This window comes from Camelus dromedarius, chromosome 1 (assembly GCF_036321535.1).
Source record: "Camelus dromedarius isolate mCamDro1 chromosome 1, mCamDro1.pat, whole genome shotgun sequence".
NCBI classification, from domain to species: domain Eukaryota; kingdom Metazoa; phylum Chordata; class Mammalia; order Artiodactyla; family Camelidae; genus Camelus; species Camelus dromedarius.
The window spans coordinates 92,377,537-92,403,359 of record NC_087436.1 but is presented as its reverse complement, the minus strand read 5'-3'; the positions used below and the strand labels follow the sequence as shown (position 1 = coordinate 92,403,359).

Here is a 25,823-nt window from a genome sequence, read left to right as displayed (position 1 = left end):
CCTTCTTACCATCTTGTGAACGACCTTCCTGTCCTTGGAAGTCCTGGGTCCCTATCCAATTCCTTGGCTCAGGATGGCATGCACACCTCCTTGTACCTTTCTGTCTGTGAACCTCGCAGGTGTGTGTGTAGGGTCTCTGACCCTCTCATGTATGTGGAGTTCTCATATGTATGAAATTAAATTTGATTTTTTCCTATTAATCTGTCTCATGTCAATGTAATTCTTAGACCAACCAGAAGAACCTAAGACGGATAGAGAGAAGTTTTCTTCCCCCCGCAAAGCTTTGTCATAGAGAACAGCCATAATTATATAAACCTAGATTAGATCTTACCTGCCTAATTTTCAGGTTTGTTTCCCCATCTAAGTTGGATGTTTCAATGTAGCACATGGCCTGGGGCTCACTGTTGTTTAAAATTGAAAAGCACAAAGACTTAGTGGAGGAAGGAAAGCATAATAACTTATTTAAATGTTCAGACTCACTGAAGCCTTTCATTCTAAACGAAGTCGCCTAGTTTCTTGATGACTTTCATTCTAACCACAAAATGCTGTGAGGCAGAGCCCATGCATGACAACTCACAGATCAGCTGTTCAGCCAGAAGGACCCCAAAGCAATTTCCTGACAACAGTCAGTACTGAGCTTCAAGGTAATGTAAATAATTAGCTTTGTCACATTATACTTAAATTGTTCATCCACACAGACACGACACAGACTGTATCTGAAATGTAAAGCAGTTTTGTGTCTAGATATATCTTTAGCTCAAAAATATCAAAGGAGATTTCATGCTCATAGCCCACATGTAAATTGATTAAGGAGAGTGGTTGATTAGAAAATTCCAGATTGTTGCTTCTGCAAACTTGCATTTACATCTTTAGATTGTATCATATTGCATCTTTAAAAAAGATGAAAAGGACCATATGAACAATTATATTTAAATTTTAAGGCTACTTTAAAAAGCTGTATGAACAGATTTTTTACAATGAAAGTGGATGTACACTTTCTTCCCCCTATTTTTTCTGTTGTATTAAAGTTGCTTCAGAGATTCATGTGGCAGTAAAAGCTAAAACTAAAATTAGCCAACTTGGCTATTACTCCTTGACCTAAACCTTGAAGATCCACTCTATGGGTGCCCTGCCAGAGTGTTTTAGTCAAGTTTCATGCACAGTGGCTGGTGTCAGGGGCCGGTGTTCTCCAGTGTTATCACAGGTACACACACCTGACTGTATATAACCTGCTCCTTCACATGCTGACTTGACTTGCTCAGCAATTACAGACAGCCCAACTGTATAACCTGGTCCTCAGCTATAAGGAAAAGCATTCTGAAGTTAAATAAAACTTATTGGCATTTGCTTATATAAAAAGCCCAATTAATTAATATCATATAAGTAACTATAAGTGTAATTTCTGATAAGCAGGTGTACTCAAAGTTAGAAAGAAAGAAATTTCTAAGTCACAAACACCTGGAATTTTCTAATCAGCTTCCAATTTGTACATGTGTAAAGCAGACTATTCTGAGTTTCAGATCTGAGCACATAGCTTAGTTGTGAGCTAAAGATTTGTGGAAACTACTGAAACACACGATTGTTAATCAAATATTTTACAGATTCATTTTAAAGTAACTTTGCAAGTTCTTCAATTTCTCTATGGGCTTTTTTTTTCTTTCTTTCTATAAAGGCTGACACTTTTTCCCAACTGGTGAAGTTTTTCATTATTTGTATTTTTACTCTAGCAATTAATTAAAGTTTCATTTTTTATTACTGTCACAATAGTAATTTGGTCCTGGCAACTGTTCCCAATTTGTAATTTACTTATGTATATAATTGAAATAAAAAAAGTTTATAAAATTACAAAACACATCTTCTGATAATACAGAAGTATGATGACAAACAAATGCTAAATGAACAAGGTCAATTCCATATTTTGGCAGTAAAATGCATTAAATTTCTAGTGATCAATATAACCAAAGCCATTCTCATACCAAAATGAAAAGAATATTCTAATTTTATTTCTATCTTTTTTTTTTTCATTAAACAATTTTTCTAGGATTTTAAATGGCTAGGAAGTTAGAAAGTTAAATGGCTGGCTCCTATCTGAAGTGGGGCAAATAAAATATACATCCAAATTCAGAACATTCTTAATCCCTTAAGACAACTGTTACTGAAGCAGTTCTTAACAATGCTATGAAAAAGCAGCAAGTCTCAGTTAAAGGATCATGCTAGATACGTATTTCAGCAAATTATGATGACATCCAAAACACAAACTACAGAGGGGCAAAGCAGGCTTTTTGATTAGTAGGTAGAAAAACGAAACAAGATGCATACCACAATACAGACACTAGTAGACAGCTGAAATTTATCACTGTGACGTGCACTTTGTCACTAGTTACAAGTGGGATAAAAATTGATCCCAAAGCATGCGGTACCAAATGTACAACATCCAGCTTTGTGCAGGGGGTCCTCTGTAAACCCTATACAAGCCCACATTTTAGTCATAGCTGCTGAAGGGATTCTCTAGAACTCATAGAAAATTTCAAATGTAAGACAAATGTTTAAAATTGTAAAATCTGCTCAATAATTGTCTTTCATGTAAATTTTAACATTGTTGAAAACAGTATTTTGGAGAGGTAATAAATTAAGCCTTAGTGATTAGGCATGTTTCAAAATATGAATATATATTAAAAACAAATATGAATTTATATTAATGATTATTTCATAGTAAATTAAAATCTACCTTTACTGGCATGTCTCATGGACTCTGACTCCTATTAATAGCAATAGGAGCTGAATTTGCCCACTTGATGGACGAACATCGTCCAACAATGTATTCACATAAAAGGGCTTTAAAACATCTGTGAAACGTCCATCACCAAGAAGTATAAAAAGTTTGTGTTTTAAAGGAAGAGATCCAGAACTCAACCATCTTTGGGTGCAAACTGCTCTCTGGTGTAGGGTGAGGATCCACATACACACATCCTGTACAACTCAGTGGTTCTAACCTTGAGGACAGGCTGATGAGATCTGCTGGGAGATGCTCCCCATTGGTCACTTTCACTATTTCCCCTACTGCCACCTACAGGTCCCAGTTTAAAATAATTAAAATGGAAAAAAAATGAATAACAGGAAAAAAACAAACAAATGGACAAAAGAGACAGAAAGTTTGAAATTATTATAGAAAATAACACATGTTAATAAAAATGTCTAATGCCAATTTTTTCAAAACTTATTTTGATCAGGTCTAAAGGCACAAGAAAATGGAATAATTAAGAATCACTTATTTGCTTTTAAGCCCAATTTTCAATTTTTAAGGCAGAAACTTTTCATTTCTGAAATTTTACTTACACGCATATCTTAGCAAATTAAATAAAAACATATTTTTATAGAGAGAGCTACTTCATCTTATAGATTTTTCTTTCTCCAAATCCTCACTCTCCTGTTTGAAACTGTCACCTACTACATGTCCACTCCTACCCAAGAGGAAAAGAAATAATGGTGGAAACTACTTTTCAGGCTTTTGAGGCTTTTGAAAAACAAAGTATACTACACTATTTCTTCCCCTACACAACATACTACAAAAAAACTTTGTTAAAATTTCCTGATTCCAAAACATTTTCAGAGTTAATTGCATAAATGTCAACTTTAACGTAAAGCTGCAATGACATGGGTTGTGGGAAGTTAGAAGTCATTATGACCTCTTTTTGAATTATTTTAATAATAAAGTGTTGATAATGCATTGTTTTTTGGGGAGTAAGCCTTTGAATTCAGGAGAAATTTTTCAGGGGAAGTATGAAATAGATATGTCAAGAACCTGTCTGAAATTGAATGAATAGCTTGAGTTATTTTACTGTATTTAAACTTTCTAAACCCATATATGTGCTTTTTGTTATTTTTCTAAAATTTCAGTTTTTCATTTCAATATGAAAATCGATTAAACATAATAACTGTGAACTATGTTCATGCTTTAATTTCAAACTACCTGAAAGAAGATGTACTATTAGCAATTAATAATTTAAGAATATTTAGAAATTAAAATATTATAAACTGTTGTTTATGCTTTTTTGCTAAGTGGTGCAACCCTGTCGGTGAAAATCACCATGTCCTTATTTTGACAGCGGACAGTGTAGTATAATGAAGAATACTAAATCAGGAGCTAGGTATTCTAGCCTTGGCCTAGTCACTGGCTAAAGCTAAATGACTAAAAATAAGACTTAAAGTCAAAATTCCTCTTTCTATTCAATGACGGCAAAAGCTTCTACCTACTTCTTAAGACGTAGATTCAAAAGAGCCAAGTAATGCAAAAGCCCTTTGAGAAAAAAAAACAAAAACCAAACCAAACCAAAACAAAAAACCCACCAAAAACAAAAAAACCAAAAAAACCCCAAAAAACCCTGAAAGGTGGTATTTTGCCACTTTGATAGAAATACTTAGCAGCACAAGCTTTACACTTTACTTTGATTCTTCTCAGCAACAAAAATCAGTGAATCAGATAATCTTTTAAAAAATAATCATCTTTGAAAGAAGTAAATTATGGTGGATGCCATATTAAGATATAGAAACTATTCTGATCTACCAATATTGACAGCCAGCAGTAAATGTTTTTCATGCTGAGAAAATAAATCCTGTAGAAATACTCTCAAGTTTAAGAGCTCACTGGGAGTCCAGATTGGATATAGGCAGATGAAGAATATTTTGAAAACTTTCGACTGAGAATTAAATATAAATTAGGGCCATCTAGTCAATTATCTTCATATTTTTGAGCAAACAAAAAATGAAAATTGTAATGAATGGTTCAGCATATGGCGGCGTCTATGATGAGTTTAATCAGGAAAACATTAATACTTTCTTAAATTGCCGGAATGCTTGACTATGTTATTTGACATTCCGATGGTCAAACATTCATTACATTTATCAAACTTTTACTTAAAACCACCAAATACACATCATTCGGTTGGTTAATTGTTCTTAAAACTTAAATGAAAGATTAAGGATTTAAACAGAAAGGAGAATCGGGGAACATTAGAGTTCGATCATTTAATCCATCTTCCTCACTTTAAAAGATGTGAAGTCAAGGCCTGAGAGATTAAGTACTTCCTTTAAAATCACCAAGACGGGATAAGAATCCTGGCTTTTGCCTCCTAAGAAGAGCTCTCTCTAGTACATGACACGAGATAGTAAGTTCACTGTCAAACTCCTTCTCACACGGACCATTGCCTTCACCCTTCAGTTTTAGAGACTCACCCTGATAAAGCTAGAAGCAAAGGAAACAGCAGAAAGATTGGTTTAAAAATCTATTAATTTTAATCTTTCTGAAAAAAAAAAAAAAAAACCTATAGGTAAGTGGCACAAAAGCTCCCAAATATAAAATACAGAAATATACCTGTAGTTACTTGAACTACCTGTAGGCTTACTTCTATAAATATCTGAATAATTTATTTGCTTACCTAAGTTTCACTAACGTGTCACAATTCAATCACTTTAAATAATGACCTGATTAAACAGATTTTGAAAAAAGGACACTGTCCATATTTAAATGTGGATTTTACATATAAAACTGTCCAAGGAAATGATGATAAACAATCTCTAAAATATTAAAAATATTTTTCTTAATTTTTATTAGGACTAGTTTTACAGTTTTTAAATCTAAAGCCACTTGAAAACCATATTCTTTAAAGGGTAACAGTCCCATATGTTCTGAATACTAATTCCTGACTATCTTAAATATGAGTAAAACAAAAATTACCTGAATTCAGTAATGGGAAAAACGTAAAAGAAAGAGCAAAGTGCTTTAATTTTTTGTTGGAAGGTGTAACATTCCAAAAGATATGATGACAAAAAAAAATCATTTAACCATTTTCTTGTACCGATGTACCATAAAGATCAAGAAACTCTGAGAGACATACAAATGCATCATAAAGAAATTTGTCATGAACAAGGATTGCAAGATAAAATCAACAGAACCCAAGCCATGTATTATATAAAATAAATGATAGGAAATCTTACAGGAGTTAGTAGTCTACACCAGTAGATATGGACATATCCAGAGGGAGGGTAGACTCTTAACTGTAATTATAATTTCTGAATTATAATTGTAGAACCTATCACTTATTCTATATGACAAACATGAAAGAGTCCTTTAAGTCCAATCAATTTTTTTATCGCTTAATTCAAAATCATTAGAGAGGCTTAAAATTCTTCGTTTATTCCTTATTTCCTTGGAGGAGCCACAAGGTCAGTGCAGGGTAGAGAAACCATCCTCTACACTGTTTGAGCATCAGCAGGTATCTCTACCTTGATGAGAGAAGTACAGTGTCAGCAGGTATATACTCTTTGCCTTTTATTATAACTATATCTCCAACATTTACCTGAAAGAAAACTGGGAATCGGTTAATCATCTGCATTGAAAATAGTTACAAATATACAACCCATTGTATTTAATCACAGAATACAGTAAAAATGTTATTGGCGAACAGGAACCACTTATCTTTGCAAAATGGTATAAAATTATCTAGGAGTGAGGCCAAGGATGGGGCAATCCTTTAAAAAGATGAAGCTTTGTATGTTTTTTGTACCAGCTATATATTTTAGCTTAATAAAGATAAATCTATCCATTCTGTCCACTTAATTGACATCTCACTGTCCCATGATTCTCTCCTGATGACATAAAAATAAAAAGGAGGAACTTACCCAATGAAATCTTTACCCTGTGTAAGGAAACCTCAACACAGCTAGAGAAACTAGCTTGTATGTACTCACTACTCCTCAGATGACCTTACAGAATAGGTGTTGGTTATAAACCACAATTTACAGAGGATGAAAGTAAGTCTTAGATTCTAAGTTATTCGCCCAAGATCACAGAGGAAGAGCTTAGACTCAAACCCACATCTGTCTGCAAAGCCCGATTTTGTATAAGCAAATATAGTGAAATGATTACTGTATTTTAAATTAAAAAAGACAAAACACAACAGCTTGGTGTCTTTCTCATTTTACTACCTGTTAGCATTTTTGTGAGCATGGCCTGAAGACAAATTAAAGACATACTATGTTCAGAAACTTAGAAGGAACTTAAGGGATAGGTCTGCCACAGAGCTGTTGGCAAACAATACAACTCCAACCAAGTAACAATTTGGCTTGCTGACCAAGCCGAGAGGAGCAAGCTACACTGATAGCCATACTCCCATCATATTATGAAAAAATATATTGCCCCACTCTTAGGAGCCAAATGAACCCCAAAACAAGTTTTAATAATTAATCAAGAGAAGAAAAGCCCTTTTTTTTTTTTTGGTTAAAAGCTTTTTGTTCTTCCCCCTTCCTACTCTTCCTTGACCCCTAAAATAACACCTTATTGGGGGGAGCGGGAAGGAGAGAATGATGTCCTCAGCGGGAGTCACAGTAAGAAGTCACTGCAGAGACAGCCCACTGTGGTCTACTTGCGATACCAGGGGAGAAATAGGGTGGGGAAGGTTGGAGGGGACCTTCTCATCTACGGTATATCTGTTGGTTATCCAGGTAGGAAAACTCTGCATGCCTTGATTCAAAAGAGATTTATTTCAGATGAAATCTGGATTATCTGAAATTGATAAATTGTCAGGGACCTTGGAATCAAAAACTCCCTTTCTCCAAAAAGGGCAACTGGGGAAATAAAAAACAGCAAGACTGGGCATAAACTGGCCCTTAAAGTAATGTGTTGTAAGAGTACCCTGTTTTAATCTTGCTTTTAGTGGGTGCTACCAAAGTTCTCTGCAGCCCCGGCACTTAGAGAGAACACCACCCAGGTTACCATCTGACTGCTCTTTAATCACTTCCATTGCCTTAATGTTTGCTCTCCCATCAGACTACATGCTTCATACAATCGGGATCCTATCTGTCTACACGACAGTGTTAAGGGGTTTTCGTAAGTCTGTTAGACTCTAATTGCACTGTCTTCCAACATCTTTATTCACAGTAAGACCAAAAAGAAAAAAATACAGGCTTATGGTTATTAGCTGAAGATTAAAAGAAAATATTAGCATCTTATATGGTCTGATGTGGTTACCTCAGTGGCCTGGGAAAACCAAGGGCTCACTGAATGCTAAATAGCCCTCCCAGCTCTGTGAGGAAAGCAGGGAGCTTACTTCCCCCTCCTGATGCCTATGCTTTAGTTCACTTTCTCAAACATATCCAAGCATCTCTTTCTTTTGGATTCTGAGCTCCTAATATGTCATTTATTCTCCTTTCCAGTCTGGTGTGTGCATAAGGACAGACAGAAGAGAAAGCCAAGATGGCAAAAATTTTTTGACCACATGTTCTAATTGGAGGAACATCATGACAAAGCAGTTTTCGTCCTCAAAATACAGAAGTTATAAAAATATTTAGTGGGGAGGGTATAGCTCAGTGGTAGAGTGCGTGCTCAGCATGCAAGAGGTCCTGGGTTCAGTTCCCAGTACCTCCATTAAAATAAATAAATAAACCTAATCACCCCCAAACAAAACAAAAATATTTAGGGCTTCAGGCCAATACCCTGAGCCTTCTCAAGTAATTGACATTAGTAACTACAATCAAGGATTATGAAAAAGGGTAAGCTTATCAAACTGCAATAGACTGACTGAAAATCTGATTTGTCCAATTGCAGGCCACAGCATATTTATATTTTTAGTAAGGAATTTTTGGAGATATGAATTCTTAATCCAAAGAAAGGTTTTTCATGGTGGAAACTGCATGCAGTAAAGCAGCTTTACAGAGTGACTTTTACACATATGTACAGCCCACTGCTCCATGTTTCTCTGCAAAGCCAGAAAAATGTGTTGATTCTAAGATGCTTTACCTAAATTCTCCACCTGCAGCTATCTCAAAAACCTGTAAACAGTCAGCTGCATCTCACCTTGAAGAACTGACCTTTGTGGTAAGAGTAATGAACAGAGCTGTTTACTTTCAAGAGTGGGGACGCAACACCTTGTATTGGGCTTTGTCACTGTAATATTTTTTTAGAAAACCAGATACTGGCAACGTAACCTTGTGCAACAGAGCAAAGGCTTCAGAGCAGTAACTAGGATGAACGGTTAGTGTTTTGAGAGCTGAAGTCTGCCTGTCTGTGACTGACTGGAGGTACACTGTGCAGATTGGTAGGTCCTTTGAGAAACATTACAAAGGAACTACAGTAGCCACACATTCAGAAAGGCCAAGGAAGAAAGAACCCTGAACTAAAGCCATCTGCACCAAGGTTTATCATATTACTTTGGCATGTGGGTCAGACTCTTGGTTTCAGTTTATTGATTTTATTTTGAATTGCACAAAATATTATATAAGCTAAAGGAAGAGACCTGCCTTGCAATTGGGCTGACACAAGTCAGCCTGCACTCAGTGCTAATAAACCACTTCCACATGCCAGCATCTTAGCATGCACGGTCCTGTTCTTTTCACCTCTGATTATTTTACGACACAGGAACCCTCGTATGTCTCGCTTGCTGTTGTTGAGCTCACTGCTTGGCATGGACACTCAAAAAGTATTTTGAGTTGAATGATGATAGAAAATTTTTCTGTATGTTGCCACAGTATTTGAAATTCCAGCTTTTACTTGTCATAAAATTGACTAGAGTGTAGAATGTCACTAATTTATTTATAAAATGCTTTCTCTACTGTTGGATATTCATGTATTCTAATGTTTTACTATTATAAATAATGCTACAAAGGTAACTTTTATACATGTACATATATTTCCCTACTTCATGATTATTTTCTTGGGATAAATTCCCAGAATCCTTTTTTTTTTTTTGTGATTCTCAGTATGAAGACTTAAGCTGCTAATCCACAACAGTATGTGAATAAAATATTTCATAAAATTTTTCAAATATGAGTCTTTTCCCTGACTAGATAGCAAATGAGACCTCAATATTATTTAAATTTACAACTTTTACTATTAGGTTGAATATTTCACTGAGTCTGGTTGTTTATTATACTTCTTGCTGATGGCAATTTTCCGTTTTCTATTCAGATAACAATGATTTTAATCTTTTGTTATATTTGGTGCAAATATTTCTATGTTCTCTCTGCCTATTTGTGTTATGTGTGTAAAATTTTATATAATCAAATTCCATAGATCCTTGAGATCTTGCTCTTCTCCAGATATTTATGAAAGTCTTTATTCTATTTGTATGCTTTTCAAAAACAATGTTTTAACATTTTCTTCTAGCCAGTTGGAATTTATTTCAGCACAGGTTCAAATATGACTTAGATAATAAGCTAAGATGTCACTTAGATATAAACTGTATTATATCTTGAAACTGCTCATCTGTGGTCCCAACATGATTAAATAACCCTTTTTTCAGTGATTTTTGCCTTGTTTAGCAAATATTAAATGGGATTTATTTCAGGGTATCCTATTCTATTCTACTCTCCTTTACACTATTCATCAATGTCAACTCTTCCAAACTATTTTAATAACTTCTACTTCCCATTTCACTTACATTTAATCCTTGCACATAGTTCTTATTTTTCCAAAATATTCTTCTACTTTCTTAAATGTTTATTTTTAAAATTACAATGAATAGTCAACTCTTGAGGGAAAAAAAAGATAGGTTATATCATTATTTTTTGAACAACTGGTGATGTTTTCCTAGGAATATGATATACTTGTACATTTATATGAAACTTTAACACCTTAAGTTTTGAAGTTTTCTTTACAAAAGTCATAGACACATTCCAAGTTTACTTGTACGCATCCCATGTGCCACCAGGAATGAGATCTCTTTTTCACTGTATTTTTCTAAATTTCTATTGCTGGAAAAAGAGTGATGTCAATTTCTGAATATTTATCTTGAATTTGTCACTGAACCAACTTTTATTAATTCTAATTAAGTGTCTAATTCTAGTTATTAAGTGTTATCAGCTCATTTTGGCTGGATGACTTTTGGCAACACTTTAAACTCTACCCCTTTGTATCTCAAAGTGGGGTGCCCAGGTAAGGCGTGGCATGGATCTCTGAGATAACTGAGAACACTGTCATCACAGGTAATCATGGGCTGGTAATATAATGTTTTTTGTCAGTGAAAAATGGAAAAAGTAAGAGTTAAAATAATCCAGTTTTAGAATAATGACTGCCTATTAGGAAAATAAGGCATTTTAACAGGTTAATTTTAGGGTGAAGTAGTAGATGGTTATCTCCTGGCTTTACAACAAGCACTCCAGGTAAGGAGAGATGGATACACCAACTGACTAGGATATGCATTTATGTTAATTACCCAGACAAACCTAGTAAATGAAATACAGTTATAATTCAATCTGTCATACTTGATTCTATCCTCTAAACTATTTAAATCCATAAGCACCATACAAGAGCATATAAGAAAGTTCTTCTGAAACAGTAAATTGAGCTTTTTTGTTTTTTTTAATCTTGCTCCGCTGAAAAACAGGTGACTATCAAAGAAATACAAAGACACCAAGTTTTTTCCTCTTTCTTATTTTTATGTCAAAGACCAAAGAGAGAGAGAGCTGTGAGTTTTCAAATATCCAAAAAAGGAGATGTCAATCTCTATTCTGGTCACTGATGTAAAATCAACAAAAATGCAATTAATTTAGAGGGACTCCTGGTCCCTGGGGGGATATGAGGTGACTAGGAACACCACAAGGCAGCATCAAGGACATGGTCTTTAACTTGCTTGGAAATACTGGAGTGCAAATAAACTGAGAGTAGACGACACCTCTGTTGTCCTAGTGATCTCAGAAAACAGAGCCCCTGAGTAGAAAGGCCTTGCCTCCAAAAGGCTCTTACCAAGTTATGAAGGTTACATACTTGGTGACCAGAATGGTCTTCCAGAACTAAGGGCGATCTAACAATTATTGCTTACCTTTTGAAACTGAGGCCTGAAAAGCATATGAACACTTGGATAACTTCTGTTAAATCACGACTCAACTCACTAGCTGCCATGTTAAGAGGTCCTATCAGCAAATTAACCTCTTGATGCTGTGGAACTGATTTCCAGCTCATTATAAGACAATGTTAGTAAGACTTTTTTAAAAAATGAATTAACGATGTGCAAATGTGATTAGTTGCAGTATATAAATTTGAAGTAAAATATACAAATGTGAAATATCAGAATCTAATTTTTACTTTACTTGGACAGTAGATGATTAAAGCAAAAAATTACAACAAAAACAGCCCATGGTTAAATGTAATCTATGAAAACAGTACTCAAAATACACTATGAAAGAAACAAAAAGTTCCAAATATTATTTTAACAGTCTTTCTAATACATTGCAGAATTATTAAATGGAAGTCACTAACTGAAGATTCTATGTATGTCTACAACATTAATTACTAAATAGCTTTTATATTAGTGGAATTCTTGACATTTGCTTATATTATATACAAAAATTATATCTACTAGAATACACCTCTATGCATTTCTAACAAAATAACAACAAAATAAAATCAATAACAAAATAAAAATCAGTGCATACCTTTTCCCAGTGCACAATTTCCCAAGCACCATTTCTCAAAACTGGAAAGAGAAAAGGTGACAGCTTTAAGAACAATTTTAATTACTTATCCAAAGCCCACCTCTGATGAAATGATCATTTTGGATGAACAGCTTCAAATAAATTAACTAGTAATACTTTTTTCAGGTTTAAAAAGAATTATGACAGCAGGGATATGTAAAACTATACAGAGAAGCAACCAATGCACATTTTAGATCCCACAATAAAACATTACTAATGGTAATCTTGCTGGTGTCGGCTAGGGGCTTTCTTCAGCACAAGGAAGAATTACAGGGCTTGGCTGGAGGAGAAAGCTATAAAAATGACTTGAAAAGGGGAGTGACAAGCTTAAAATGTATCTCAGAAGCTGTAACAGCAGCAATGTTAAAAAAAAAAAAGATTTACAAGTCTAGAAGGAATGGATTTCAAATTGGTTAGTAAAAATTTAACACACAATCCAACAGATTAAAAAATCTGTACCTTTAGCTTTATAATAATGCAAAATAGCAAATGTTTCTTTTTGGTTGACGGAGGAGAAATGAAAGAAGAGGCTCCTATTAAATTATGATGGGGGGTTGATATTTCTTAGTGTTTACTACTGCTTCCCAATAGTAAAGTTACTCAATATATCTTTTTTTCCCCCAAAATGTGTCTGCGGCATAATACTTATATACTAGTAGACACTAAAAGATAAAACAGGAAAGAGAGTAATGTGAAGTAGGTAGCACTTACTTAAGGACTTAGTACTTAAAAAAAGGAATAAGTCAAGGTCAGTCAACAAATTACCCTGACAGCAAATTCCAAGGGCTAAGCTAATATTTGCTTTGTTTAACACAGTAGTCCCTGGAAACAGCACAGTTCCTGGCACGAAGTAGCTACTGAATTAACATTTTGCAAGATGAATAATTTAAAGGAATGAAAACATTAGATTCAGTTTCTTGTGATGCTGGAGGAGACAGATGCTGAACCGTCTGAAGTAAATCACAGTGAGAATAATCCTCAAAATGCTCAAGGGCAGATCTAACGCTAATTACAGGTCTGGAAACCAGTGTTACAATTTAAATTATGTTAATCTAAATATAACCTTTTTGTGTTTCAAAATCCCCTGAGCCCTGGGGACTGTGTTTTATTCATTTCTGTACGTCTAGCACTTCCTAGAACTCCTGGCACATCAGACACTCCAGTGCTTGCTAAGCAGATAAACAAATGCAACGATGAATATCTTACAGTGGGTTTTGGCGAATCAACTTCATTGATTTAAATAATAATGATCATTCCAAGCTGAAGAGCTAACACTGAACTATTTCCAGGGCAGTACCTGTAACTCTATGAATAGGTTAAAGTTCTAATTTTTATAGTATTCGCATGGTTTAGGGGTCAAGGACCTGAGCCCTGGGCATCTACAACTGATCCCTATTTTCTAATACACAAAACTTGAACTGCTGCAGAACTTGTCCAAAGTGATGCCAGGAATAAAAGGGCTCCCTAATGTTGTTCCTGGAGTCACAGGGGTTCAGAGCATGAGACTCAGAGTAAAAACGCCCTAGGTACAGAGGCCACCTCCATCACTGTCTCGCAGTACCTTCCTCAAAATCAGTTGCTACAAAGAATAAAGAACAAATTATAGGACTCTGCCCTTTAATCACTGACCCCGGTGGCTGCAGTATTAAGTCCTCCATAACAACCAAGATTACCCGACTCTGAACGATGGGGCTGAAATTTGCATCTATTTACATGAGAAAAAAGATCCTGTTCAGCAGTATCTAGAGCTCTTTATTGCCATTTATTTTCTTCTAATCTCATCTCATATTAGTAAACATTCCCCATTGAAATACTTCGGTTTTTTAAAAAAATCAGTGTCCAATATTTCTAAAATCAAGAGGTTTGACATGAAAATGAAGCCTTCAGGCTTATCTGGGAAGCTCAGGTCAGTCCATTCCTGCACTGTGACAGCGGCTGGACGGAGCGGTGGCCACTCTTTTGGATGGGGCTCACCACTCCATCACCACTTGTGGTTTGCTTCTGCTTTATACACGCAGCCTGCTTCCTGTATGTATGGCACCTGGCTCAAGCTTATGAGGTTTTCTTCTGTTAATCGAGGTAAAACTTACAACGAAATGTGTAGACCTTAAGTGTTCTGTTCAATGAGTTTTAAAAGCTGTAAACACCTGTGAATCCACCACTCAAAACAAGATACAACTCCAGAGAGACTCCTCCTGTCCCTTTACAACCTACCCCCACCCCCTGGGGCAAATATAAATTACTCACCATAGATTAGTTTTGCATTTCATATACCCCGAATCACACACGATGTATGCATTTTTGTACTGAGCTTTCAATCAAGATATCTGAGATTCTGTTTAAAAGATGTTTCTTTCCCCCATTAAATTGACACAGTCCTACGGTAGATCAACTTACGGATTCTGTATTTATTCCACTCATCAGTTTACATATTTTCACACCAGTACACACCACCTTGATCACTGTAACTTCATGGCAAGTTTTGAAGTCAGACAGCCATCCTATGTTGTTCTTTTTTAATATTGTTTTGGCTATTTTTGGGGGGAGGGTTTTTTTCTGGAATCAATTTTTCTCAATTGAAGAATAGCTGATTCACAATGTTGTATTAGTTTCAGGTATACAGCAAAGTGATTCAGCTATACATGTATATATTTCCCAGATTCTTTTCTATTATAGGTTATTACAAGAGATTAAATACAGCTTCCTATGCTAAACAGTAAATCCTTGTTGTTTATCTATTTTACATATAGCAGTTTGTATCTTTTAATTCAATACTCCTAATCTATCCTTCCTCCCCATCCCTTTCCCCTTTGGGAATCTTAAGTTTGTTTTCTGTGAGTCTGTTTCTGTTTTGTATATAGATTCATTTGTATTATTGTTTAGATTCCACATATAAGTGATATCATATAAGATTTGTCTTTCTCTGCCTGACTTAGTTCATTTAGTATGATAATCTCTAGGCCCACCCATGTTGCTGCAAATGGCAATATTTCACTCTTTAATATGCCATTGTGTGCACATGTATATATATACACACACACATATTCATCTTCTTAAACCAGTTGTCTGGTGATGGGCATTTAGGTTGCTTCCACGTCTTGGCTATCGTAAACAGTGCTGCTACGATCACATGAAAAGATGCTCAGCATTCCTGATTGTGAGAGAAACGCCAATCAAAACCACAATGAGGTGTCACCTCACACCAGTCAGAATGGCCATCATCAAAAAGTCTACAGATAATAAATGCTGGAGAGAGTGTGGAGAAAAGGGAGCCCTCCTACACTGTGGGTGGGGATGTAAACTGGTGTAACTACTATGGAAAACAGTATGGAGATTCCTTCAAAAATCAAAAAGAAAGCTATCATATGATCCAGCAATCCCACTCCTAGGCATCTATCCAAAAAAGACAAAAACTCTAATTTGAAAACATACTCATTTCGAGTTCTTTGCATTTCCATGTGATTTAAGAATGAAATTGTTAATTCTTTAAAAAAAAGAAAAGAAAAGAAAAATCCCCCAGACTCCTGGGACTTTGACTTGGAGCTTGATTCTTTCAATTCATGGGCAGGCTATACCTCCCCATTTATTTATTTATGTCTTCATAAATTTTCACCAGTACGTTTTTGTAGTTAACAGTGTTTGGCTCTTTCATTAGATTTAATTTTTGATATTTGATGATCTTTTTCTTATATTTTTTACCCCATTTTCCAGTTAGTCACTGGTAGTATATAGAAATGCATTAAACTTTCATACAATGACTTTGTCATTGTGTAATTTTGTTAAATTCACTTACTCAGGTAGGGTTTTTTGGTTTTGTTTTTGCAGCAATACTTTCTAATAAACTTAATTTCTGTTTGTTAACAATGCTGAATTATGATTTTTGGCAGTTCTATTATGCACATATGCCTCACAGTTTATCCCACTATTTTTAAACTCTGCTGTTCTTATGCAAAGAAACAAAAAAACCTTTGGAAATCACGAATAGTTTTTACTACTAAAAATATCCTGTTGATTTCATGCCCTAAGCATCTCAAATCCTGCCAACTTTTATCTCCTCCACCATCACCAACCCCAGCATCCCTACTTCAAGCACTCCTACTCCCAAATGGAGCTCTGAATTAGCCTCAACACCAGTTTCCTGCATTCGCTCTTGATTTAATTTAGTTTCTATGGCATAGCTATAATGGCTAAGTACAATGATTTTACATATAAGTACAATTATGGATTATTATGTATACATGGATTAAATGCATATATCTCTACACACATACATATACAAGACTAGGTCACTCCTTGCTTAGAACTCTTCAACTGGCTTCTCTTGGCTGGTAAAATGAAGTTCAAACATCTAGAAGGTTTCTGACGAAGCAGCACCTGCCTCCTCTCCATCATGACCCTCTGCCCCTGTCCTGTGTCCACCCTGATGAAAGCAGCTTGCTCTTCCCAGCCTCAAATCCTATGCACACGTTTCCATGACTGGCACACACTTTTCCTCCATCCTCACCTAGATAACTTCCATACGTCTTCCAGATCTCAGCTTTAACACCACTTTCTCAGGGGACATTTTTTGACACTACTCTTTTACCACTCCCCTCAAGTCTAAGTGAGCTTCCTACACTTCTCCTTCAGAGCACTTGTGACAGTTTTACTATATATTTAGTTGAGAGAGGATTTACTAAAGATTTTCTTCTCCCCTAGACTCCAAGATCTGTGACAACAGGAATTTTTTCTATTCTGTTCACTGCTATGTTCCCAGCATTACAATGCAGGAACACAAAAGTGTTCGGTCAACACCTGCTGGATGGAAAGCTGGATCCACTGATGTTGCTATGTGTTTGGGACTATATGAAGCCATGGTATAGTTATACAGATTTATGAAATATACAACCCCGCTCCTAGTAGATCTCATGTTAAAAACAATATATATACAATGTATAAAACAATAGGAAAACACTTTGGCATTTCCTCAAAAAGTTAAGCACAGAGCTATCATGAGATACAGAAATTCCACATCTAAGTGTATATCCAAGAGAACTGAAAACATATGTACACACAAAAACTTATACACAAATGTTCATTGCAGCATTATTCATAATAGGCAAAAAGTGGAAACAACACAAATGTCCATCAACCAATTAATGGATAAACAAAAGAGGTATACCCATACAACAGAATATTATTCAGCCATAAAAAGGAATGAAATGCTGATACATGCTATAATATGGATGAATATTGAAGATATGCTAAGTGAAAGAAGCAGATACAAAACGTTACATATTGTATGATCCCATTTATAGAAAATACCCAGAATAGAAAAATTCATAGAGACAGAATGTAGATTCGTGGTTGTTAGGGGCTCATGGAAGGGGACAGTGGGGACTGACAGTTTATATGTATGGGGTTTCTTTCTTGGGGTAATGAAAATATTCCAGAATCAGATAGTGGCGATGGGTGCATAACTGTGAATACACTGAAAAACACTGAACTATATACTTGAAAATAATGAATTTTATGGTATGTGAATTATAGCTCTATTTAAAAAAGCTACATAAAATGATGCCAATGAACTATTTAAACATTTGCTTAAAATAGACTCCTCAGTTTTATAAGTTCCTAAAATGACTCCAGTGTGAGCCACTGGAAGCAGTTACACAACAGTTAGATGCACTAATGTTCTTATGTGTTTGGGACATGAACGTCCTCTGATGTCAGCTCTGGGCCACCCTATCCAGCTCTGAAATCTGAACTAGCCCTCTGTGAAATGCTGCCACTTCCAAGATGTTTGTCCGTTCACATCTAAAAATAGTCTGGAATCACTCTACTGGGTGCCACTTGCCAGGATGGGAGATGTCACAACAGGCTGCCCAAACTCAGCAGACCGTGCCAGGGAATCTTTGCTCCACGAAGAAGGGTGGCAGCCTGCGGCATTTCCACGGAAACCATCCAAATCTGCTTCACTTCTCCATCTTCGTTATCTGCTCATTCCCCTCAACCCTGCTCAGATGGCTTCTCTATGCACATTGAACCCTATCTACCTCCCCCTAACTGACCCTTCTGCACTTTTCTCCCTCTATTAATTAACCTGTCCCCCCATCCCCTAGGGGATGTCTGCCTCCACCCAAACAGTACATCCAGCTACTCTCTTCTCCCCTATTCTCCAACTAAACGGTTCCTCTCTGCTCATCACTGAAGACATACACTGGAAAATACAGCTTACTGCAAAATGTACATGTCTAAGAAACTTTTAAATACGTATTCAGCCAACAATGTACAAGCCAACAGGATTTACATAAAGGAAAAGCTGAGATTTCCTCATCTCACGGCACTTTCTCAAGGTAAGGAATGCTAACTGATGCACCCTTCACATACCTTTCCCTGGACAAACATGTGCATATTTGTTTTCTTTCTTTTTAAAAATGTATTTCTCTGCAACTTGGTTTCCCACTTAACAAAAGATACTTTCAGGACAAAGTATAAAGACGGCTTGTTTTTGAAAAACAATCCAGTGTACGATGGGTCAGATAATTGAATAGACTCACAAGACTCCCCAGGGTGTATTCATAAAAAGCTTTAATCAAAGTAGAGGATATGGTACAGCAGGAAAACAAAAGCCTAGGTAAGCATCAGGGGCCTGGAAATTTCTAGGCACAGTCCCCTGGGGTCCCTTTCCATCCACCTAGGGCAAGAATTTTGAACCTCTATGATATGCACAATAAATCTTTATTTCAGGGAAGCCTGGGGAAAAGCTTCCAGGGGGTCTTTTATACCCTCTAGCCAATGAGATAAGCTAGGCTATGTAACAGGTAAAACCAGGTAAGCCATCAATCTATATACATCCTTAAACTGAGCAGAGAGGCTAGTTTCAGATGCTCCAGGGAGTTTCAAACCCTACACAGCGTGTTAATTCACCAGGGAGTCCATCTCGTCTTGCTCGTGGCCAAGGTTGGGCATCACAATTCCCAATGTCCCTGAGACAAGCAGAGAGCGATTCCAGTCCAGCTGCAAAACAGCTCTGTTTTACACAACAGCTGTATCATAGTATAGTCAACTATCCTCCTGTTGATGGAAATTCTGACTTCTATTTTTTTCTACCACCTCAAACAACACTGAAATATATCCACATGATTATATTCCACAGGAGAGGGTCCCCAAAGAGTGCTGCTAGCTCGAGGGCATTTGCATTTATACTTTCATCATACACAACTACATGACTTCCCTGCTGCGATCCACACTGTCACCAGCACTACGTGAGGTTCCACTGACTATGAACTCAGAAAGGCACAAATTGCTATCAGCCATCTGAATTTTGTCCATCTGATGGGCATTTGGTATTTATTCTGAAAGCTTCCATGGCCTGGATTATTCCAAGTGTAAATTACCTTTATGTCCTACTCTGAGTTAGAATTCTAACTAAGCAGAGCAACACATCTCTGGATATAGCACAGAACCTTGCTACTCAACAGGTTGTCCAGAGACCTGTAGCATCAGCTTTCCTGGAGGCTTCTTAGAACTAAGGATATGTTTCTATCCACAGCCCCCTCCCCCAACCCCAATTCATTTGTTTTTGAAATACGAAACTGGAACACAGAAATAAAAGCTCGAAGTGCACAGCTTCTTCAAATCTGCGGCTAGACCCATCTTAGGATATGGAGAACAATGCAGAATTCTGGTGAAGTTGAAAATCAACTCACAACATACAAATCAAGGCTTGAATACTGGTCAAGGATAAAAGTCGGTTACAGTTCATTGTTGTTTCTACTTCTGAACTGGTTCCTAAGTGGCCAACTGGAGAACAATTAAAATAGACCACGTCACATGCTGGTGACTAAAACAGTAACCTAGTTATTTTTTAACCGCTGACTTCCTCTGACCTGGCTCGAACCAGGTGTAGAGGAAACAAGGAAAAATGCCGGGTCCTTTGCTGAATTTTTAGCTTTCTTGCGCCAAAAGTACACCTACTTTACAACTTTGGAGTGTAAGAGGTCAAGAAGGGAAGCCACGGAGGAGGTGATTAGTGAAGCCTGGTAGGGACAGAGGGGACAGAGCATGCAAGGACAGAGCTGACAATGGCCTGTCTTATGACGCTTTAACAGCTCCTTCTTTTAAATGCAAAGCTCCTCCACTTCTCCCCAGTTCCCCAAACACACCTGCCACAGTTTCCACACAGGCTAATTAGTCTGACAGCATGCATGGGAGGGCTCAGCACCTCAAGTGTGACCTGCCTTTACTTAGCAGGATGCTACTGAACAGCTTTGTTGTAATGGGTTTTCTTTCTCGAAATGAAAACATTCTGTTAGAGTCCCTTGGGAATCCGCTGATCAGATCAAAGGCCCTGGAGCAACTGTCAGTCTCTCAGGACTCATCATACGGGTACAGGTGCCGGCTTGGCTTCTCTGAGAGAAGCCGCCAGCCCTGCAATCGAACTCGTCTACCACTGGGGCCGTTCCTGAGCAATCAAGCCACTTCTTGAAGTGTGTAACAAGAGGCAAGTTGTCCAAAAGGACAATGGGCACCACCGCTGTCACAGAAGACAGAGAAACCACAGAAAAGGCAGTATGCTGCAATTTCTAGGTGGGAGTAAGCCCTGAAGAGGAACTTCAGTTCACCAACAAGGTTAAGAGTGCAACTGACTGAACTCTGACTTTGAAACAGGCCGAGAAGGAAAACCAACAGAGCCACGTTAAAGCATCAATTGGTCCACTACGCAGACCCTTACTTACAAAGACAACTTGAAGGCAAAAATCTCTTGTGCAACAAACTGACATTGCACAGAGGTCTCCTGCACGAACGTGTCTACAAAGGTCAAGTTAAGCAACAGTCTGCTTGGGGTCTTAACACAAAAGACAACAGGGAAGTCCTCAGTTCCCCACTCGTCCACATTCTCTGAAGAGATTTCCAGTGAGTTGATATCACTTCTATCAACTCACTTATAAAACCTTTAACAGTGGTCAGCACTAGCAATCAGCCTCACCGAGCATTTCTTAGCAGTGAGATGCTGGGATCCTGTGCAAGGCCTACAGAAACTACAGGGGTGGGTCCCGGCAAGCTGTTTGAGAACCAGTGACTTATTAAAAAAAAAATATGTGTGAGATGATGTGACCAGAGCACAAGGGTCAACAATTTCCTTTGTCAAAATATTTTCCCGCAATCCTGCTCACCACCATGAAACACTTGCTTTTTCCTTTATGTAATGAAGAAATTCCTTGAAAGAAAAATCTCCCTCCACTGCCTCACCAGTCATTCCACCCTTCCCTGCAACCAGGCTTCAGTTCTCAGAGCTCCACAACTGCTCTCCAGTTTGGAATCAGAACTCCAATTAAGAACGGTGACTTTTTTGTTTTTAAATTGAAGTACAGTTGATTTACAATATTGTTTAGTTTCAGGTGTATAGCACAGTAATTCAGTTTTTTTCAGATTATATTTCCATTATAGGTTATACAAGATATTGAGTATAATTCCCTGTGCTATACAGTAAATCCTTACTGCTTATCTATTTGATGACTTCTTAAATGCTCGATTAGTGGGCCTCACAATCCTGGTCCTCTTTTAACTCAGCAGTGTTTGATGGGGTTTCCCCTCCTTTGCCAAGCCTAGTTGGATCTATCCACTGTGTATTCTCCTTTGTCTTCTCATTGTCACTGCCCTTTCCCTCTTCCCTAATTAATCAAAAGGCAGTCTTCCTTTGGCCTCACCCCACCCATCCCCATACAGCTGTCACATTCTTTGCTCAAAAGCACAACTGGGAACCTAGCCGTACTCTTCAGTAGTTCTCTCCAAGTTCTTCACCCCGGTTTTCAAAAGCCTCCGAATTATGACCCTAATGTGCCTTCCTGTCCCAGCCCCCATTGCTCCCTGCCGTGTATGCTATACTGCAGCCAAAACAGACTATATTCAGCCCTTTGTATCCACGGTTTCTGCATCCACCACCTACCACGCCATTTTACATAAGGGACTTGAGCATCCTCAGATTTTGGTACCTGAGTGGAGGGGGTCCTGGAACCAATTCCCCATGGATACTGAGGGACAACTGTATTTGCTATGCCCAGAAAATATCTCAGGCCTTCCCACTTCCTCCTGCACCCATCCCGACAGCTCTGCTTACTTTACAAACCTTGCATGTGGCATTTCTGAATTCCCGTCTCTCTCATTTGGCCTTTATTAGTTTTTCTATCTTGTATCATAGTATCAGCAAGTATCTTATCTCCCCTACCGGATTCTAATTTCCTGTAGGGCAAAAATGAAGCCTGGTTTCTTTATGCATTTTCTGCACTGGGTCTTACACAAGGTAGATGTTCAATAAAGACTTACTGAACTGAAATAATAAACATTCTAACTTTGGATCACACCTATTTTTCTCCTTTCACTTTAACTATGGCCCTCAGTTTCCCTAGTGGGTTTTGCAACTGGGTGTGCAACTTTTATTTATAGGACAAATGAAAGACAATATAGGGTTGTACTTCCCCACAAATAAATACCTCCTCTTCACCCAGGGCTACTGCTGAAAGTATCTGACCAGTTCAATTTATAAAATCCTAAGATTTTTAAATTTTAATTTGAAGATATTAACAATCTTAGAGGTGTCTGCCTGCACCCCAATGTTCATAGCAGCACTACCTACAATAGCCAAGACATGGAAACAGCCTAAATGTCCATTAACAGATGACTGCATAAAGATGTCATATATTTATACAATGGAATAGTATTTAGCCATAAAAAACGACAACATAATGCCATTTGCAGCAACATGGATGTCCCGGGAGAATGTCATTCTAAGTGAATTAAGCCAGAAAGAGAAAGAAAAATACCATATGAGATCGCTCATATGTGGAATCTAAAAAAATAAATGAACATAAATACAAAACAGAAACAAACTCACAGATATAGAATACAAACTTGTGGTTGCCGGTGGGAAGGGACAGATTGGGAGTTCGAAATTTGTAGATACTGACAGGCATGTGTAGAATAGATAAACAAGATTATACTGTATAGCACAGGGAAATATATACAAAAGATCTTGTGGTAGCTCACAGTGAAAAAGAATGTGACAATGAATATAAGTATGTTCATGTATAACTGAAAAATTAAGCTCTACATTGTAAACTGACTATAACTCAGTTAAAAAAAAATCTTAGAGGTGTCTGAAAACATCCTTTAGGCCATATATGCACTTAATTTTTAAGTCCAATTTTTAAGCTCATGGAAACAATACTTCCTAAGAACTGTTTTAGGCAAGTGATGTACATGCTGTAGAGTACAGGTTTAGGCCTATGGACGGACCAGGTGTGGAGACACCTCCAGGGAGACAAAAAGGCTGCACAGTGGCTTTTTCAATAAGTCAGGAAAGTGGTGCTATTTTAAGTCCCTTTGCAGGTAATAAATTCAACCAGATGGACTCAGCCCTATTAGTAGGTCATTTCAGGCTTAACAACCTAGAATGTATTCAACCCACACCAACTCAACACCTTTTCCATAAAGGACTTTAAAGATGAAGTAGCTTCCAGTCGAAGATAAGCAACTCTGTATCCTGCAGGGAAGTCGCCCTGTTAGCGGTTATCAGCCACCACCAACTCAACACCACTTCTGCAAAGGCTGAAGGAGCTCCAGGGAAGGAGGATACAGGTGGAGATGAGAGCTATTGTTTTTAGCTATGTGCCTAGTTAAGAAGAATCTCATGCTGTCTTTTTCTAAATTAAATTAAACACAGCAAAACTACTTTATTGAAGACTTATTCTAATCTAATACCTACAAGGTATGAAACAATCTAACTGTGGTCATGGTGGCCCTCATTCCCCTGCAGCATCCAGCCAGGTGACTGATGTGCTGCCAGAGGCCACAGGCGTCTCCCAGACATGCACCCCTGCAGAAGGTATGTGCACCAACCTTCAGAGAATATATCCAAGCCTGGGATTTTAAAAAAGCAAACTTACTTCACTAAGAGGCATTTTTAATTTCAATTTTTTAGATCCCAATTACCTTAGTCCGTACCTCCATCCTATCCTTTCCCAGGCCTCCATATTGTGATTTTATGCAAATCTATCATTCCACTTGAAATATTGGCATGCTGACCATAATAGTATTTCATTTTAAAAAGCATATATTTATAATTTAATAAAAGAAGTAGCTCAACCATCACAACAAATTCATACAGGGATTGGCTTCAATATACATATTATAATGATAACTACCAGTGTATAATTTACAAAATTCTGCAGAGCCAGATTAGGCAAAAAAAAAAAGCAATTCAGGAATACATTGAGAGACTGCCTCCAGTGTGTGTGTAGACACATGGAAGAGGATATGTCAAATACTGCGAGTTCAAATACTGAGGAAGCAATCAGGAAAAAATGAAGGTAAGTTTACATGCCAGGAAAGCCAGGGCATTCTGAATATGACAGTGCTCTGAGGCTTCGGGTAACAGAAGTAATAAATGGATACATACTGTGTTCACAGGAGGCAGAGCAGACTAAAATGATGATGTAATGACTTCAACAGCGAAAGTAAAGAGGCAGCAAGAACTTCCACTGTATTAGTTTTTTCTCTCTTTTTGAAATCAGTGCCTATGAAACAGTCTGAGACACAGCGTTTTAAAAAATACTGCTTTTCATCTTGCTCACACCCTGGATAATGAATTTCCAACAAGGCTCTTTTCATTTCTGCTCTCTTCTTGCTTCCTTATTTGCACAGCAGTATCTATACAGAGAATGGTTAACTCACTCACACAGAGCACCTGCTAAGGAAGGGGCGGATGCTACAGCTGTGCAGACACAAAGATGAGGGAGAGGGTGGACCTGCCTTCTGCAGAATCCATAATATAACACGTGATCGAGTTCATTAATTCGTGAAGGTGAGGCATCAGACAGGTACCAGTTCACAGTAAATGGCTGAAAATGTTGTAAATGAAATTATAGATTTATATTTCTGAAGTCACAAGGCAATGACAGAGAAAAGTCACTTTCTGGTGCCTCAGATCAAAATAAGGAGAGAAGATAATCATTTCTTTAAGAATGTAGACAGATTAACATTTGAATCCGAGGGAAAGGTGTCCTTTTATGTACTGCATGGTCTTGGTAAACATTTAGAAAATAAAATTTTATGTTAAATACTTCAAATGTCTGTCAAAAATTAATTATCTGCCAAAAGTAACCCCCTTTCCACTCCTACACCCATCGCTGCCTCAACTCAGAAAAGCAAACTGAATTTCATTCTTGTCTAATGACAACAGATGGCTTTCATATAAAGCAATTAGAGCTATCTGACCGCAAACAGCACCCTGTAACAGCATCCTGTAAATCCTATGAACATTTCTGTTATCTCCTAACAAATGCAAAACTAAAAAGATGATCAATACTTGATCTAGG

At 37.2% G+C, this 25,823-nt stretch overlaps 1 protein-coding gene across 5 annotated transcripts in view; it reads right to left on the bottom strand.

Annotated features, from left to right (window-relative positions):
• The window catches only part of ATP8A1 (ATPase phospholipid transporting 8A1), a 214,562-nt gene that overhangs the window by 147,215 nt on the left and 41,524 nt on the right, over window positions 1-25,823 (bottom strand). For 2 of the 5 annotated variants that reach the window (XM_031435242.2, XM_031435256.2), the window contains exons 6-8: window positions 12,427-12,467; window positions 6,283-6,356; window positions 332-401 (exon numbers count right to left, since the gene is read on the bottom strand). In XM_031435242.2, coding sequence (XP_031291102.1) covers window positions 332-401; window positions 6,283-6,356; window positions 12,427-12,467 — 185 coding nt within the window. Of the gene's footprint in view, window positions 1-331; window positions 402-2,993; window positions 3,068-6,282; window positions 6,357-12,426; window positions 12,468-25,823 lie in introns of all 5 variants that reach the window. The other 3 variants (XM_031435239.2, XM_031435250.2, XM_031435266.2) reach the window with 2 other exon arrangements.